Source organism: Macadamia integrifolia, chromosome 10, assembly GCF_013358625.1.
Source record: "Macadamia integrifolia cultivar HAES 741 chromosome 10, SCU_Mint_v3, whole genome shotgun sequence".
Classification (NCBI taxonomy): domain Eukaryota; kingdom Viridiplantae; phylum Streptophyta; class Magnoliopsida; order Proteales; family Proteaceae; genus Macadamia; species Macadamia integrifolia.
This window is the reverse complement of record NC_056566.1, coordinates 27,637,988-27,653,981: the sequence shown is the minus strand read 5'-3', so window position 1 is coordinate 27,653,981 and position 15,994 is coordinate 27,637,988. Positions and strand designations below refer to the sequence as shown.

The following is a 15,994-nucleotide window of genomic DNA, read 5'->3' as shown; positions in this document are numbered from 1 at the left end:
GGGGGGGGAACATCCGGTTGTATATGTACCATTTTTGTTACTTTGTTGTGGAGGGATCAAAAGTGTTTGTTTATAGTCAAGAGGGATTTAGGACTTCTTTTTGTATATTCTGTTTCAGTTGGTGTGATCCCCGATATATAGTTATTTGTAACCTGATAATATCAAAGGAATATGATGTCTTTTATACCATCTTGCTTTGTAGGAAGCATAACAGAATCAATTATGAATCACAGGAATCAGCTTTATAGTTGTACTGTATGAATTCAGAAATCTTGATTCTTCATGTAAACAGTTATACTTGTTTAAATCATAAGGCCCAGTCTCTTGTAGAGCGCATACCGTTTAGGATGCTGGATTGTAATGTGTGGGAAGACCCACTAATATGTGGATTCCACTTGGGATATCATGTGGCTAGTCTTCTTGAGAAATTTTCTGTCATGTATGTTTCCATGTTTTTTCTTGTTTACAGGGAACTTGATCTTTGAGGCCCAACCTTGAAATACTTGAAATTGCAGCTAGTATCTAGGTTTCTTTCCAAGGCTGTGTTGGATTTTGTGTCTTGTATTTTACAGAGCCCACATAGTTATTATTAGGTTTGTATATGTTTGGGTTTTGAGTCTATACATGTAACATGGATAAAATTGTAATTTTGTTTCTAGGGTGCTTATAAATTGTATTGTGGAAAACCCTAAGAGGCTAGTGAAAGAGATCACATTGCGAGGTGGATGAAGATTTTTTTGTCCACTATAAAATTCTTTGGTTCTCTTGGATGTAGGCATTCATGTTGACCACATTAAATTCTTTCAATTGTGTGCGATTGTTTGATTAGTTTTTTTCTCGTTTTTGCACATTTGTCCCAACATGCTCACCTGCTGTAAATGTCATGAATCCGTTTTGTGCACAACTTGGAGCCTGCATTCCACACTTTCTTTACTGAAGTTCATCAAAAAATATCATTTCGGTACTTCAATCTGTTTCTATTTTAGCAGTTGTCACTGCAGATTCCAAGGTGAATTGGCTGATTCACAGGCCAAGGTCATGTGTGGCAGTTCCAATTTTCTTCAGCTGCTAGATCACCATTACCATCAGCATGGAAATTTCAGTTTGATAACATGGAAGCTAATCTATGATCATGTCTGACCCAAGTATTAGAAAATTTGGTAATTATCAAAACCACATCAATTCTTTTTTTTGGTAAACAGAACCACATCAATTCGACAATTCACAATATATTTCCCTTCTTAATTTCTTACTGATACAGATGAGTTGACAAGGTCATTCTTCAAATCCTATCACTTACCATGATAATATAGATACACAATATCCATTTCCATTCATTCATTTTCATAAAAGAATAAAGGATGAGCTGAGGAATTAAATGACATCAATCTAGGATCCTGGCACAAACTTGGTGGCATAGACCCAAGCATTGTTGGCCACAGGGTTGTCAAGGTGATCCAAGAGGTTCTCTAGTGGGCCTTTCCCAGTGACAATGGCCTGGACAAAGAACCCAAACATGGAGAACATAGCCAGCCGACCATTCTTGATTTCCTTCACTTTAAGCTCAGCGAAGGTGGCTGGATCATCCGCAAGTCCCAATGGGTCAAAGTAGGTTCCACCAGGGTAGAGATTGTTTCCCTCACCCACACCTTCTAGGCCATTGATGCGGAAGCCTTCCACCAGTCCCATGAGCAGTACTTGGAAGCCCAGCACTGCCAAGATGCTCTGAGCATGAACAAGGTTTGGGTTTCCCAAATAATCAAGCCCTCCTTCGGAAAAGATCTGAGCTCCAGCTTTGAACCAAATTGGTTCCTTGAAGTCCACTCTCACCCATTTCTCAAGCACTTCTGGAGTGATGCAACCCAGTGCCCCCAGCATAGCCCATCTCCCATGGATGACCTGAAACCATTTAATGCAAACCATATGTTTGACAAAACCTCTAGACCAAATCAAAATCAAGGAAACAAGCACTAGTAAGAAGGGGAAGATGTAATTGGGTCACCTCAAGAGCCCTGTTCCTGGCGAAGGCCTCTGGGTCGGCTGATAATCCGGCAGTATCCCATCCGTAGTCACCGGGAAATTCTCCGGTGAGATATGAAGGAGTCTGAGCAGAGAAGGGTCCCAAGTACTTCACACGGTCCGGTCCATACCATAATTCATTCCCCTGTTTCGAATTTCAAACGAAAGCACAAAACTTGAATCACTTGCAGGGACTTGAATCGAATAAGAACAACCAAAGAGATGATCCTTCTTTTAACTTACCATGGTGAACTTCCCTGTGCCCATAGAGACAAGGTCTCTAAGTGAGTTAATGTTGGATCCCCTTGTCTGGCCCAGAAATGGGGTTGGTCTGAGGACACTGCTGGAGCTGGCGGTTGCTGCCATTAGTGTGGCCGTCATATCGATTTCCTTTCAGGTTGTTTGAGTTGCCGGAAAGCAGCTGGTGGGTTGAGAGATGGGTTAGTTTCTGTTAAGAGTTGTGTAAGATGGTGGGGGTGGGAGAACTGAACTGTAGACTGAAACTGTGGATAGGGAAGTTAGTGTATATATGGAAAGAGATGAGTGGGACAGGGAGCAGAATGGGTGGTTTAGATTTTGGAACGGGAGGAGGGAAGAGGAATTGTGGTGGGGAATTTTTGAGGTTTCTAGGCAACCAATGAGAAGGCCTTAAAGGATTCGAAGTATCTCCCACTTATCTTTCTATCCATATTTTATCTGTTCTGTTTTTCAACTCTAAAAATCATCATCAAATGCTTAGCATGCCAATAGAGTTGTGCCTAACAAGAGGTGCACAGTGCTAAACTTCCAGCCATGGTCGCAAATCATGACATTAATTGATAAAAGGTGCACTTGGCCCTCAGCTGGTTGATATGGACCATCCATTAGACCACATCACCTTTTAATTGGTCGGAATAATGAAGGCTGTGTTTGATAGCCAAGAGAAGAAAAGAAAAGAAATGAAAAAAAAAAATAAAAGAATCTAAAAAATAAAAGAAAAGAAAAGAATAGAAAATAAATAACATGATAATAAAATAAAATAAAAGGTATGTATGTTTAGGCGTTTAGCCACCATTAGAAGAAAAGATTTTTTTTTTTTTCTTGTCTTTCCTTGTGTCTTTTTATGTTTTTGGAAAGATATTTTTTTTGGAGTAAAAAAAACTTCACCATTCTAAAGGTGAATTTTGAAATTCAAAAAAAAATCTTCTTTTGGTTTAGGACATGCCAAGCACAATGAGAATTTCTTAAACCAAGAAAGAAGTACAATTTTTGTACTTTTTTATTTTATTTTCTTTTCCTCTCTTGATTACCAAACATAACCATGGCAGCAAAAGAAAATTTCATCATTCTCAAGATGAATTTTGAAATTTAAAAAAGAATCTTCTCCTAGTTCAAGAGTCAAGACATGCCAAGTGCTAAGAGAATTTCTTAAATCAAGAAAAAAGAATAATTTTTGTAATTTTTCTTTTCTTTTCTTTCCTTCTCTTGGCTACCAAACACAGCCTAAGTGAACCTAACAATCCTATGATTCATTTCTTTCTTAACATATCAAAGTCTCCAGTAGTATAATACTCTTCTATCATAAAAAAATAAATAAAAAAAAGAGTAGTGTAGTACTCTTGAGAGAGAGAGAGAGAGAGAGAGAGAGAGAGGGAGGGAGTCAGGGAGAGGGGGCGAGACAAGAAATAAGATATTTAACCACGGTTAAAATCCAAAAACTGCGGCTAAATATTTTTCTAATTTTTTATTCCCACCATTAAAATTTCTATTTTAAAAAAATATCATTGTATTGTTAGTAGGGTTTTCCATCCCCCCTTTTTTTAATTGAAAAAATAATCTTTTAGTGGTTATCCTGCTCACTTCTGTTTTTCCTTTTTCTTTTTTTTTTTTTAATTAGAAAATTAGGAAAAAAAAGCTATCCGATAGTATCCTACACCTAGACATATGGTGAAGTGGAACCAGTATGTGAAAAGACACCCATGCCCCAGCTCCACTTCCCCTTGTATCTAGGCGTACGCAAAACTAATGGCCAACAGTTATGAAGCTTCTCTCAAGATCACAAGGGCAACCCATTCCAGTCTGAGATCTGCATTGTCTTTGACAAAGTTTACATGTAGAGTCCTAGTTTAGAATATCAATCTAGCTATGGGTATGAGAACATGTCTCCCACCAAGGTTAAGGGGAGTGTCATAATTCAACATAATCACCTAATTTAATTCTTGATGCTTTCTTTTGTGTCAATCTCAAGATTGGTTCAGGTAAGAAGCATCTGATGGACTCAATTGGCAACTATTAATAGAGGTGTCAATGATGAACATTTAAATATGAAGAAGAGCTTGCAACATAACTACTGTCTGGAATTGATAAATAAAGGGGGGGGGGGGGGCAGGGGGCCCCGGGGGGGGGGGGGAATGGAAGGACATCCCCAAGACCATTTTAATTCAGAAGCTCAGCATAATATTCTGTATGAGTGGGACATAGAGTGCTTCCATATTTCCAATGCTCACTTAATATTATCTTGGCTCTACCTGATGTCTTTGGCAAGCTGGACAGTCGGTCTTCGAGAAGCCTCAATTGTGTTTGACATGGTTGGGTTAGAGATTGAACTGGAGAATCCATCTTGCCCTCACTCTCTCCCCCAGAGTAAGAATTTTGAGGAGAAACTAATACCAAAGACTCCAGTATAACAGCCTTCTCTAGAAAGAATTTCACCAATCTCATCTCAGCCTCACTCCCTCGGAAGTTTATAATCTTAATTGTACAAAGAGCATGGAAGACACAGCAAGAAGGCTATTCCACCGATTTCCATAATTCCCATTCTGTTGAAGTATCACCTGGAATACTAGTTTCAATCTGGCATTACATATATCAAAAGTCACACAGATAGAATTGTTTCTTATTTTCAGTATCTAAATTAAATAGAAACCAAGTACTAGACAAACTTAAAATACAGTACCTTTATGAAAAGTTTCTCCAAGCAGGGGCTTATTGTGTGCCTAAAGAAACTGTAGACATAGCCAAGATACTTCATACTTAGCAAACCGATCAGAAGCTGCAACTCACTCAGATTCGGAAAAGTAATTGGCAGATCATCATGAAAAAAGTTGTCCTCCTCACATGAATATATATACTATGTAAAGTGAGAAATTAGTTGTTATGAGACTGAAAATTGACTAGTTAATAGATGATTAATTCTTACATACCATTAGAGGCCCAGTGCAAATAGTTAGAACATTGAGGTGAGACAGAGCTGATAGAATGTTTATGTAATCCATGTTCAGGCTCTGTATGTTCAAAACCATCTGAACTTAGGAAGGCATCCACCAAAGCAGAGATATTTTCAAATGAATATCCATACAGAAGGTCACCATAGAAATGGAAGGATTGCAGATTTGGAGCAAGAATCTCTATTTCATTAGTGTTCCAACTGTGCAACACTTTTAAGTTCTCGAGTCGTAAATCTGTACCGACAACCCTGATTGAATGAAGCTTAAAGCACTCTTATCAGAGCCAAGATTTTTAGATGAGGGCAACTGGATATTACACTTTCAAGTTTCTCATCGGTGATGGAGACTCGTTTCAGCTGGAGAGTTTCAAGGGAACTGAATCTAGAAAACTCTAGAGGAGTGTTTAACTCACAGAGGATTCAAATGTATTAGAGAGTTGTAACTGAAGAGAAAATCAGGCACTTTGATAAGGAATCCAAGAAGGTCATCAAGCTCAGCTAGAGTAGTTCCTTGGCCGAAATCTAGATGGAGTTCTTTAAGTCTCCGCAATGTAGTGAATCCGATTCACTTTTCGAGATTAGCCTGATGTAGATCATAGAAATCCGGAAGCTTTCAATCTTCTTCCCATTGTGGAGGTGGATGTAATGGTTTACAGATTCCACAAATTGTTTCGGTGTTCGAGCATTCGAAAATTCCTCATCAAATTCTAGTTTGGTTGCATTGACCCAAGCGTGTTTCCAGAGATGTCTCCATCTCCTTGACAGAACACTGGTTCTTACTGCAGATCTCATTGGAAGCAGAGAGAGTATGTAATGAAGAATACCATCTGGTAAGTCTGCAATTCTGTCCCTGGTTTGCTTCATGGCCTTATTTCTACTATCCCTTACTTGCATTTTCTGATAAAAACAAACACAAATCCTTGCAGAGGAAGTCCAATAAGGCATGAAATGCTTCTCATTCCAGTTTCTTTATAGCAATAAGGAAATTGCCAAACGGAAATCAGTGTCTAAGTGCCTTATTTTATTTAATTTTTCCCCTTCAAGAAATCACTTGGAAGCCAGCGCTGTACTTCCCCTTTCAATTAGCTTCTATTTTTTGACTTTTCCAAGTGTAGAAGTTTTCCGCGCAAATCAGAGGAAACCAACTTGGAAAGTGCAGATTTATTTTCATCCGAGTTTATCATCAAGCCTGAAATTGAAAATAAATTAAATAAAGAATAGCCGCCTAGTTTGTGCTATTAGTTCTAATGGTGAATTACTTTTTGAAGAGCGAGTGTCTACTTCCTGATGAGTTGCATCCATCCTTGTGGAAAATGTGACGGAGAGATCAACAACAATTGCCTAGCGTAGTTGGTGAGGACTGTGGTGCCCAAAGCCCACATTTACTAGGATGTCTCAGGTTTGAGTCTCCTGGCTGTTACCTTCCCCATTCTATAGTGTACCCCTAAAACAAAAAAGGACAGCTCACCAATGACGACTACGATTCCACTTCGCAGTGGAATTCACACATCTAAGTGGCTAGTAATTGAAGTGTGGAAGAACCTAGGAGTACTATGAGTATCATGGCTAACCAAGTTGTTTAACAAGATTTTGAATACAAAAATAATGCTGGATGACTGGAGGAAAAGTATTGTGGTTCTAATTTATAAAAACAAATATAATATCTATAACTTAATAACTGTAGCTAAAACTAATGAGTCACACCATGAAACTATGGGAAAAGGTAATTGAACCCCACCTCAGAGAAGAAACTGAAGTAAAGGAGATCCAATTTGGTTTTATGTGAGGGAGATCCACAACAGAAGCTAATTTATCTTCTTAGAATACTTATGGAAATATTTGGAGCACACAAAAAGGACCTCCATATGGTCTTTATTGACCTAGAGAAATCATATGACAGAGTAATTAGAGATTTCATTTGGCATGTTTTAGGGAAGATAAGGGGTTCATTAAATTATGTCGATGCAATTAAGGACATGTATGAGGATGATGTGATGAGTGCCAAAAAAACAAAAGGCCAAAGTAGCGAATTCTCAATACAATTGGGTTACAGTAAGGATCAGCCTTAAACCCTTATTTATTTGTTCTCATTATGGATGGTCTATCCAGGCACATCCAAGACTAGATCCCGTGGTGTATGTTATTCGCTGATGATATTATTTTGATATATAAGACAGTGGAAGGGATTAACACTAACTAGAGCTATAGGGATTAAGCTTAGAATCAAGAGGTATTAGGATGAGCAAAACAAAGATAAAGTATATAACGTGTCCATTTAATTAGTCAAACTATGAGAGGCGTGAAACTTAAGGAGAGAACTATCATAGAATGACCATTTTAAATACCTAGGATCATTCATTAGCAAACATGGTGATATAGAGGATGATGTTTCCCATAGAATTAAAGTGAGAAGGATGAAGTGGAGAAGTACGTCGAAAGAGCTACGTGACAAACGCATGTCTGTTGAACTCAGAAAAAATTCTACAAGACAATAATACGACCAACTATGACATATGGGGTAGAATGTTGGGCAGTCAAGAAGAGTAATTTGAATAAATTGGGTATAACAAAGATGAAGATGTTGAGAGGAATGTACGGCAAAACCAGGAGAGATAGAGTAAAGAACAATTGTATTAAAAACGACTTAGGGGTTGCATTAATCCAAGACAAGACAAGCTCCACGAGGGTTGATTGATGTGATATGGTCATGTTCAACGGAGACCCACGGATGTCCCAGTAAGGAAGGGTGACTAGTTTCAATTACATGGATTCAGAAGGAGAGGTAGGTCTAAAATGACTATTGACGAAATGGTAAGAAAAGGTATGCAGATGGTAGGGCTTATATCAAGTATGATCACGGATAGAGGCAAATGGAGGACAAGGACTCATGTAGCTAAACCCTTGTAGGGGATGTTCCAATGATGTAGATTTGACTACTGCTTTGATTTCTTCTTTCACCTCCTTTTATTTCTTTTTGGTACTTCTGTTTATTCTTATGCTTATTATTATCTTAGACCATATCGGATCCATGTAGCCGACCCATCAAGTTGGGATAAGATTATTGTTGTTGTTGTAGTGGAATTCATCCATCTGGACTTTACTTTGGGTATCTCTTCAGGTGCTATCTACGAGTGGTCATATCTCCTTGCTAATGAGAAAAAATCAGCTTCTTAAAGAGGCAAAAAACAGTAAAGTAGAGTCCGAAAAATGGAATCTCGAGTTTTTTTTTTTTTTTGGGTAAAATGTGTTTAATTGCATAAATTTTCAAAAACTTTATCTTTTTTATTGTGTTTTGGTTTTTGCTCCCACAAGGTTTGACTTATTATTTATTGCTTTTGAGGAAGGCATTTTGTATGTGAGAACTTTTAATTTCTCATTGAAAATGCATAAAAAGAAAGATCAGTGGTAAATACATGGAAATGAGAGCTATAGGGATAGGGCTTCTTAAAGAGAAGTGTCCCTCCTCCCTTATGTTTTGGGTTGGTTTCGGGTACTTCTCATACACGCAAGCATCGAGCCAGGTCGAGGCGTGGCGAGATGAAATGAGGTGAGGTGAGGCCTCCTTGAGAGATTTCATCCCCTATAAATAGAGGATGTTTTTCTTAGCACTTCCCATGAGTATTCTAAAAGGGGTGTACCCATGGCATGAGACTCCCGCATTTGCAAGGTCCAGGGGCGAGAACTATATAGCCTTACCCTGAGAATATTGAGAGGTTTGTTTCAATTGCTTGACCACCAAGTCGCAATATTCGTACTTCTATTATTGGACCAAGCACTACCTTTCCCCTGAGTATTCTAAGTGATCAAAACCACTATCTCTTGCTTCAATCTTGCATTCTTAGTTTAGCCATATTGCATACCGATTTTGAGTTTTTATTTTCTTCTTTTACTTGGTTAACTGAGCACACAACCTAAGAGTGCCCCGACATAGCCTAGTAAGTGAGTGCAACAACTACTAGGGCCTTGGAAGCTGTTTTACGTTGGATGTCAATTCACTAGTACCCGTATTGCACCATAAGGGGGCAATTACGATAGTTTAAATTGGTTTAGTTTCAGTTATTTGGTTGAATTTAAGATACACAATGCTAAAACTAAAATCAATCCAAATCGAAAATAGAAAAAACATTTTAAAATCAAAACCAAATCAACTCTATTTGTTTTGGTTTCACATTCAGTTTAGGCCCTATTTTAGGTGTTTGGTCCACTTTATATATATGCACTAACGAAAAAAAAAAAAAAAAGCCCTTAATTATTTATTAGGGTTATAATCTACTAAATTTTTTAAACATTAAAAAGAAATAGAATTTAACATCCACATCGATTGAAATAGTATAAAAAGAATGTAATTTTACCTGATTCCTTATTTGGTCCAAAAATAGGTAATTCAAATCCATTCAATAGTTTTAGTCATCAAATAGAAACTTAATTAATCAAATTGAAAAAAGATTCCCACTTTTGCAACCCAGACCGATCCATTTTACTTCATTTTGGTTTAATTCAATTTTAAATGATCGATTTCGACTTCCATTTTTATTTTAATTCTAAATTACACCCTTAGGAGAGGATCTAGACTCGTTGAAGAGGGAGATATATTTCCAATGAAAATATCAGAGTGCTAATCCGCTTGGGTCAGAGTTGCAGTAGGTGGCAAAAGGTGGTTGGTTTGGTGTATTGGGATTATTAGATGAGAGCTTTGTTGTGGATGAGTTCTTGCCATTCAGAGGGAGCTCATATCCTCTGAACGTACAAGTTAGGTGCAAACGCATGTCCCTTTGTTTTCCATAAATACCTCCTTCATTCTTGAAATGACAATATATGGGACATGTACTGGTACCTCACACCTATATGCAAGTGAACGTACATGCATAGAATCTCATCAACTCATTTAAGGGTGGTTACAATATTGAATTTGCCCTTAATACTGGGCAAAATGGACTTAGAAATGGTATAAATAGAGGGTTGCATCTATGGATTGCTCAGCTTATGACGGCCAACAACTTCATGATAAGGATAATGTTATATTCAAGGTCCCTTAGGCTTCCAATAGTTGAGTCGCATGTATATGATCTTACACATGGGTATTCTAATACAAGTATTACTACTATGTGTGTGTTAATTGCTATTGCATCTATATATAAACTGATTATATATAAAATGGATCTAAAAGTGAATTTTCTAAATACATTAGAAGTGAAAATTAATATTAATCAATGTTGTTGTTCTTGAATATAAGGTTGTAAGCTAGTGAAATCTCTATAACGCCCGGAGCAAGCCCCAAAGCGGTGACTTGAATAGCTATATATTTTTTTAATATCTAATTGTTTTCTTGTAAATGAAGGTGATAGATGTGTATAATAATTTTGATAATAACAAAGATGTGTTATTATTAATCCCCCATCAGCTCTGAGGTTCACATGAAAGGTCTCACTATCCTTGCTCCTTATAGGGATGATGAGAAAGCAGATTAATCAAATATTCTTGGGGCATCCCTCAACAATTCATATTGTAGGATTAAAATCTCTAACAAGATATAATCCATAGACCCAATAGATGACCATAGGTAGATTAAGAGCAACAAGAACAAGGGACAAAAATTATAAACAATAAAAGCGTACCTTATTTGGAATCCATTATAAAGTAAAGCGCAGGGGAAAACCTTTTGATCCACATAGCAAGGTACTTTTCTTTTGTTCCCCTATTATCACTGGTTAGATGAGGAACTTGAACGCACAAGAGAGGAAGTCACAAGAATCCTATTTCTTTCTCTCTCTCTCTTCAGAATGCATGTTGTAAATAAAATTAAGGTTAGAGGAGGGACCTAGCTCTCTATTTATAGAGCTTTCCAATGGACCCTCTCATCACAAGTCCAATGGTAAACTAAAGTCCACACTAGCCAGTGCATATTAAACTAATTAAAGCCCGTATATCTCACTTAATTAGACTAAATAATTAGTTAAGTTTTATTGAAGCACAAAAACCCAATTAATATAAGCCACATAAGAAATATTCTCAAATTCTCTCACTAGGCCTATATTAATTGTTATCAATTTTGAAAACTTATGTTATCTTAAAAAAAAGAATCTCAAGCTCTATCATTATTTTAATGTGTTTGTGTTTTTAAATGGTCTGGAGACATCTCTAACAGTCAATTGCATCCTATAAAGTCTTAAACATTGAATCATAGCAATAATTTCAACTTGTTAATGACACATGACCTTCTATGGTCACGAGAGCTCTCAACTCTACTGATATGGATTCAATATGGTAGTGCTACAACTGCACAACACCTATATAATGATCCCATATGTGTTATCCCTTTGTCAGTCCAATTTTTTGTTCTTTATATGGTATAATCATATTAGAGAAAATTATTTGTGGTTACAACGGATCTATATGCCTTATTTTCAATAACTCTAGTTGTATTTTATGTGTTATAAGACATACCTTAGGACTAATAAATGAATTCCCCGACCTTTGCTCAAGGTTAACACATACTTTAAGACTTCAAACATTTATATATAACATGCCAAAATATGAAACACCTACGTGCTAAGTACAATAGTTATAATAAAACTGCATTTTATTTAATAGAATTGCATTCAAAAGAAAGTTAATATATAATCCCAAAATTACCAAAAGGTAAAAATATAAATGAAATTTAATTACACAATAAAGAAAAAAATAAAATATCTCCCACTAAACAATTGATTTCATGATGCTCCTAAACCCATGTTAATGACATGTTTCTCAAAAACACAAGAGTGAAGGCCTTTAGTCAGGGGATCAACAACCATATTATCTATACCAATATGCTCCATTGTGATGTCACATTTGTTAACATTTTCCTTTATGGTCAAATAATTGATCTCCATATGCTTAGACCCTGTGATACCTTTATTATTGTTAATATAAAACACAGTAGATCTGCTATCACAGTACAATTGGATAGGTCTAGCTGCAAAATCAAATATTGTTAATCCCTTATGAGGTTCCTAAGCCAAATTGCCTAAGTAGCTACTTCATAATATGCTACAAATTTTTCTTGCATAGTGGAAGAAGCTATTAATGTTACGCCCCTCCTCTACTTACCTGAAAACTGGTGACACGGACATTTACACATGTCTACAATCCATTCAGGACCCACGATGCAGTACTTTAAGTTCATAAAGTTATGAAGCGATTCTAAGATTAACTAAATAATAATCAGAATATAACACAACTGGTGAATTCTAACGATATTTACCATATTTACACAAAATGATGTTTTCATAATGGACCATAATTACCGTTATGTCCCTAGGGCTACATCTCAAATATACATACAAAAGAATAAAAAATAAAGAACGATACTCTCATCCTCAGTGAGCTCTAAAGGCACAGTCATCACATACGCAACTGTCCTTGTGCGTAACCAACTCCTCAACCCAAAGATCACCTCTGTAAAGAGTTGGCTCCTCGACCACAAACACCGGATCATTCCTAGATCATCATCTAAAAAGGGTGTAATAATGGGGGTGAGCTTCCATGAAGCCCAGTGAGGGATATACATACACAAGCAATCACAACAATCAATGAAAAGTATAAATGCCCAACCACAACAATATGAAATGTAGTTAAATGAATGCAATGCCATGATCCAGTTTATTAGCAATCAATTCTAAGCAATAAATTCTAAGTTCAGAGTGGGTATTAGTGCTACTGCAACATAGGTGGTATCCCCAGTCACGAATGTATGTTATCATTCCCTAAGAATACAAGCTAGTTGCACGTCACGAGCATGCCGATTCTGGAGCCACGCCACATCACTAAATCCAACATCGCGTGAATGGTTTGTTATGAAACCAGAATCTCTACCACCTTCGTCACTGAAAATTCTCCCAACCTCAGACCATTTGACGATAGGTTTAGTCAATACATAAACCCCTATTGGTAAGGATTATAGCACCGGGGTGGTTATCGCAGCCCAATGCATTTTAATATGCTACATCACATTACAATCATAGTGACACTCCTCGTGGGCATACAGTGCCGGAACCAACCTTCAGTCACCCTGGGCATGTAGTATCGACATTCAACCTTCGGACACTCTACATCCCAATCTCCACAACACACTCACACACATACACACTACACCCTGAGCATGCATTGCTAGAACTTAACATTTGGCCACCTTATATCCCAGTCACCCACATACACATACGCAACCACAATTCAGGGTTATGGGTTTTGGTATGGAATTTATTGCATTACAACCCTTTAACATGTCCCTACACATGGTAGAAAATGGGTGGAATTAACCCTCAAAGTGGTGGGGCCCACAACTAAAAAATTCAATTTCTAGGCATTCTGTCACCTGAACCAGCTGGCCAGTTGTCAGCAGGGTAACCTGCTAGTTTGCCGATTTCACCTCTTTTGTTGTCCTAACTTTTAGGCTCTTGGTTCCACCTAATGTAGGACTAGTTTCACCCATTTTCTTGGCCATTTAATACCACTAACATGGCCACTGGATTTGTTAAATTCTCTCTCCTACTGCAGCAGCAGGAGAGCCTATTGTCCTTATGCCAACTGGGTCTTGACACTTAGTCATTCAGCTGCTTCTGATTGAGGGTGTTACATTACTTCTTCTACAAAATAGCAAATGATACACTGTTTTTTCTTTTTTGAAAATAGCCTTCTAGACCTTTTTATAAATTTTATGGCATAAATTCTAGTTCCTTATGAGTTGGTACATGTGTCCGCGTGAAGTTACCTAAAATCCTGGATTGCGACTTTTATTTCCAACTTCAATCTTTTACCTTAGGCTTGTGGGTTTATTAGGTTAGGTTGTTGAAAATGCTCTTATATCATACCTCATTGTTGTATACACGATCGGATTTGGCCTATGCAGTTGGTTTGGTAAGTAGATATCAAAATAATTCTGGCTCTGCCCATTGAGAAACAATAAAAAGAATTATGAAGTACATCAAAGAAACTAAATAATTGAAAGAAATTATATTTTCAAGTGGAAAAGCTTGAGGTTATTGGATACTTCGATGCTGACTTTGGAGGTGATAGAAATTACAATTTCCACCTCTGATCATGTGTTTATATATGGAGGTGTAGTAGTTTCTTGGGGTAATAAGAAACAAGGGTGTGTTGCTAGGCACACACAGGAAGATGAGTACATTGCTTGCAATATGACAAGTATTCATGCAGTGTGGATAAGATGATTCTTCAATGAATTTGGGCTAAATCTTGTAAATGAACCAGTGGAAATATTCTGTGATAATCAAGCAGCAATAAGCTTGATACACAATGGTGCAAATAGCTCGAAGGAAAAACATATAGAAATACAGTACCACTATATTCGAGATATAATATTAAAAAAAGGTGAAATTAAAGTTGGAATTTACTTGATCAGCAAGTTGGAGCCCCAAAATAATGGAAGTGTTCTCTATCTTCTTCACCCCCATTGCTCTAAACTAACACAATCTATGCTCACCTACAATTCTAAAAAAGTGTAGGAGATCCACACTGCTTAGTTCATTAACTGATTCACATTCTTCAATCCATGAATTTGAGTTGCCAATACATATACGTAGAACTTTGTGTTGAGACCAATTATGAGATCTTCTTGGTGTGAAAACATTCTTCTCTTGATAAAGGCTATGTAGTGACTATATTTTGGTCTGTGTATGAGCCTCCCATGTAACCTCTCTAGCTTCCTGCAATAACACTGAAGATAAAACGGTTTTTATAAGGAAGACCGTTGTGTTGTGATCCCATATCAGGATCCTGTATCAGTCACATGTGGGGCTAATGCCATAGATTTGATGTGGGTTGATATGGCCTTAGGTTCCCTCACCTTGTAAGACGATTTATGGGGTTGATTTCTCCCAAGACCTATATTAGATTGTTTTCTGATTTTGCCCGTTGATGTGTGAACAAATGCTTGTTTTCAAAATTGTGAATAGTTTTTAACATTTATATGAAATCATTATCATGCCTTTCTCAAGATTCCATTTGTTAAATGGTGCAGGCAAGAATGAGGAAAAATGGTTACAAAACTACGAACACCTTGAAGGATGTCAACAAGAAAATCTCTTTAAATAATTAAATTAATCATTAATTTACCATTCTAATATTTACAAGTGCTAGTACAATTATGGTGCCCATAAACATAAATGGTCAATAACATGCATTGTTCCATGCTATTATATTTTAGCTGTCTTGACAATTCTCAATAACACTTTCCGCATTATAGTAATGGGGATTATAGAACCACATTGGACCATCTGATCTGACTGTTCAGATTATTCTAGTAATAGGTGGTCAGCGTTTTTCTGACCTGAGAGCATCTTAGCTCAAAGATCATTGACTTCTCAAAGTAATAGTTAAATTTTTTTTTTTTAAAGAAAAATTACATGGAAACCCATTTTGGTTTCCCTTTATAAAACCACCCACAAAAAATTTAAATCAACAAAAATAACCAAAATTAGGTAAAATACCCAAAATCAGGTTTGAGTTTACAAAACCACTCAAAATCGTGATTCTTCATTTACCGCACATATAATCAGGTTTTTTTTATAACTGAAACTTTGAGTGGTAGACTCAATTTTATAATCAGGTATTTCAACAATGACAGTTACACATATTGCCTCCCCTCAACTCCCCACCCCCCCCCCCCCTTCTTAGTTGGGTGGCTCCCATAGTTCTACGAAACGTGATATATCAAGTGAGAATTAAATTTGGGCAGGTAGACTCCAAGCCTTCTTCTTGCACGTTAAGTTT

The 15,994-nt window shown here is 36.9% G+C and overlaps 1 protein-coding gene across 1 annotated transcript; it reads right to left on the bottom strand.

Moving 5' to 3' along the window:
* Positions 1 to 1,213: 1,213 nt before the first annotated feature.
* Positions 1,214 to 2,534, bottom strand: LOC122090612 (chlorophyll a-b binding protein 3, chloroplastic-like). Its single transcript, XM_042660249.1, has 3 exons — positions 2,263 to 2,534; positions 2,003 to 2,164; positions 1,214 to 1,899 (listed from the first exon to the last, which is right to left on the bottom strand). The coding sequence occupies exons 1-3, from the start codon at positions 2,398 to 2,400 to the stop codon at positions 1,390 to 1,392; spliced, it is 810 nt and encodes a 269-aa protein (XP_042516183.1). The 5' UTR covers positions 2,401 to 2,534; the 3' UTR covers positions 1,214 to 1,389.
* Between the last annotated feature and the right edge of the window lie 13,460 nt (positions 2,535 to 15,994).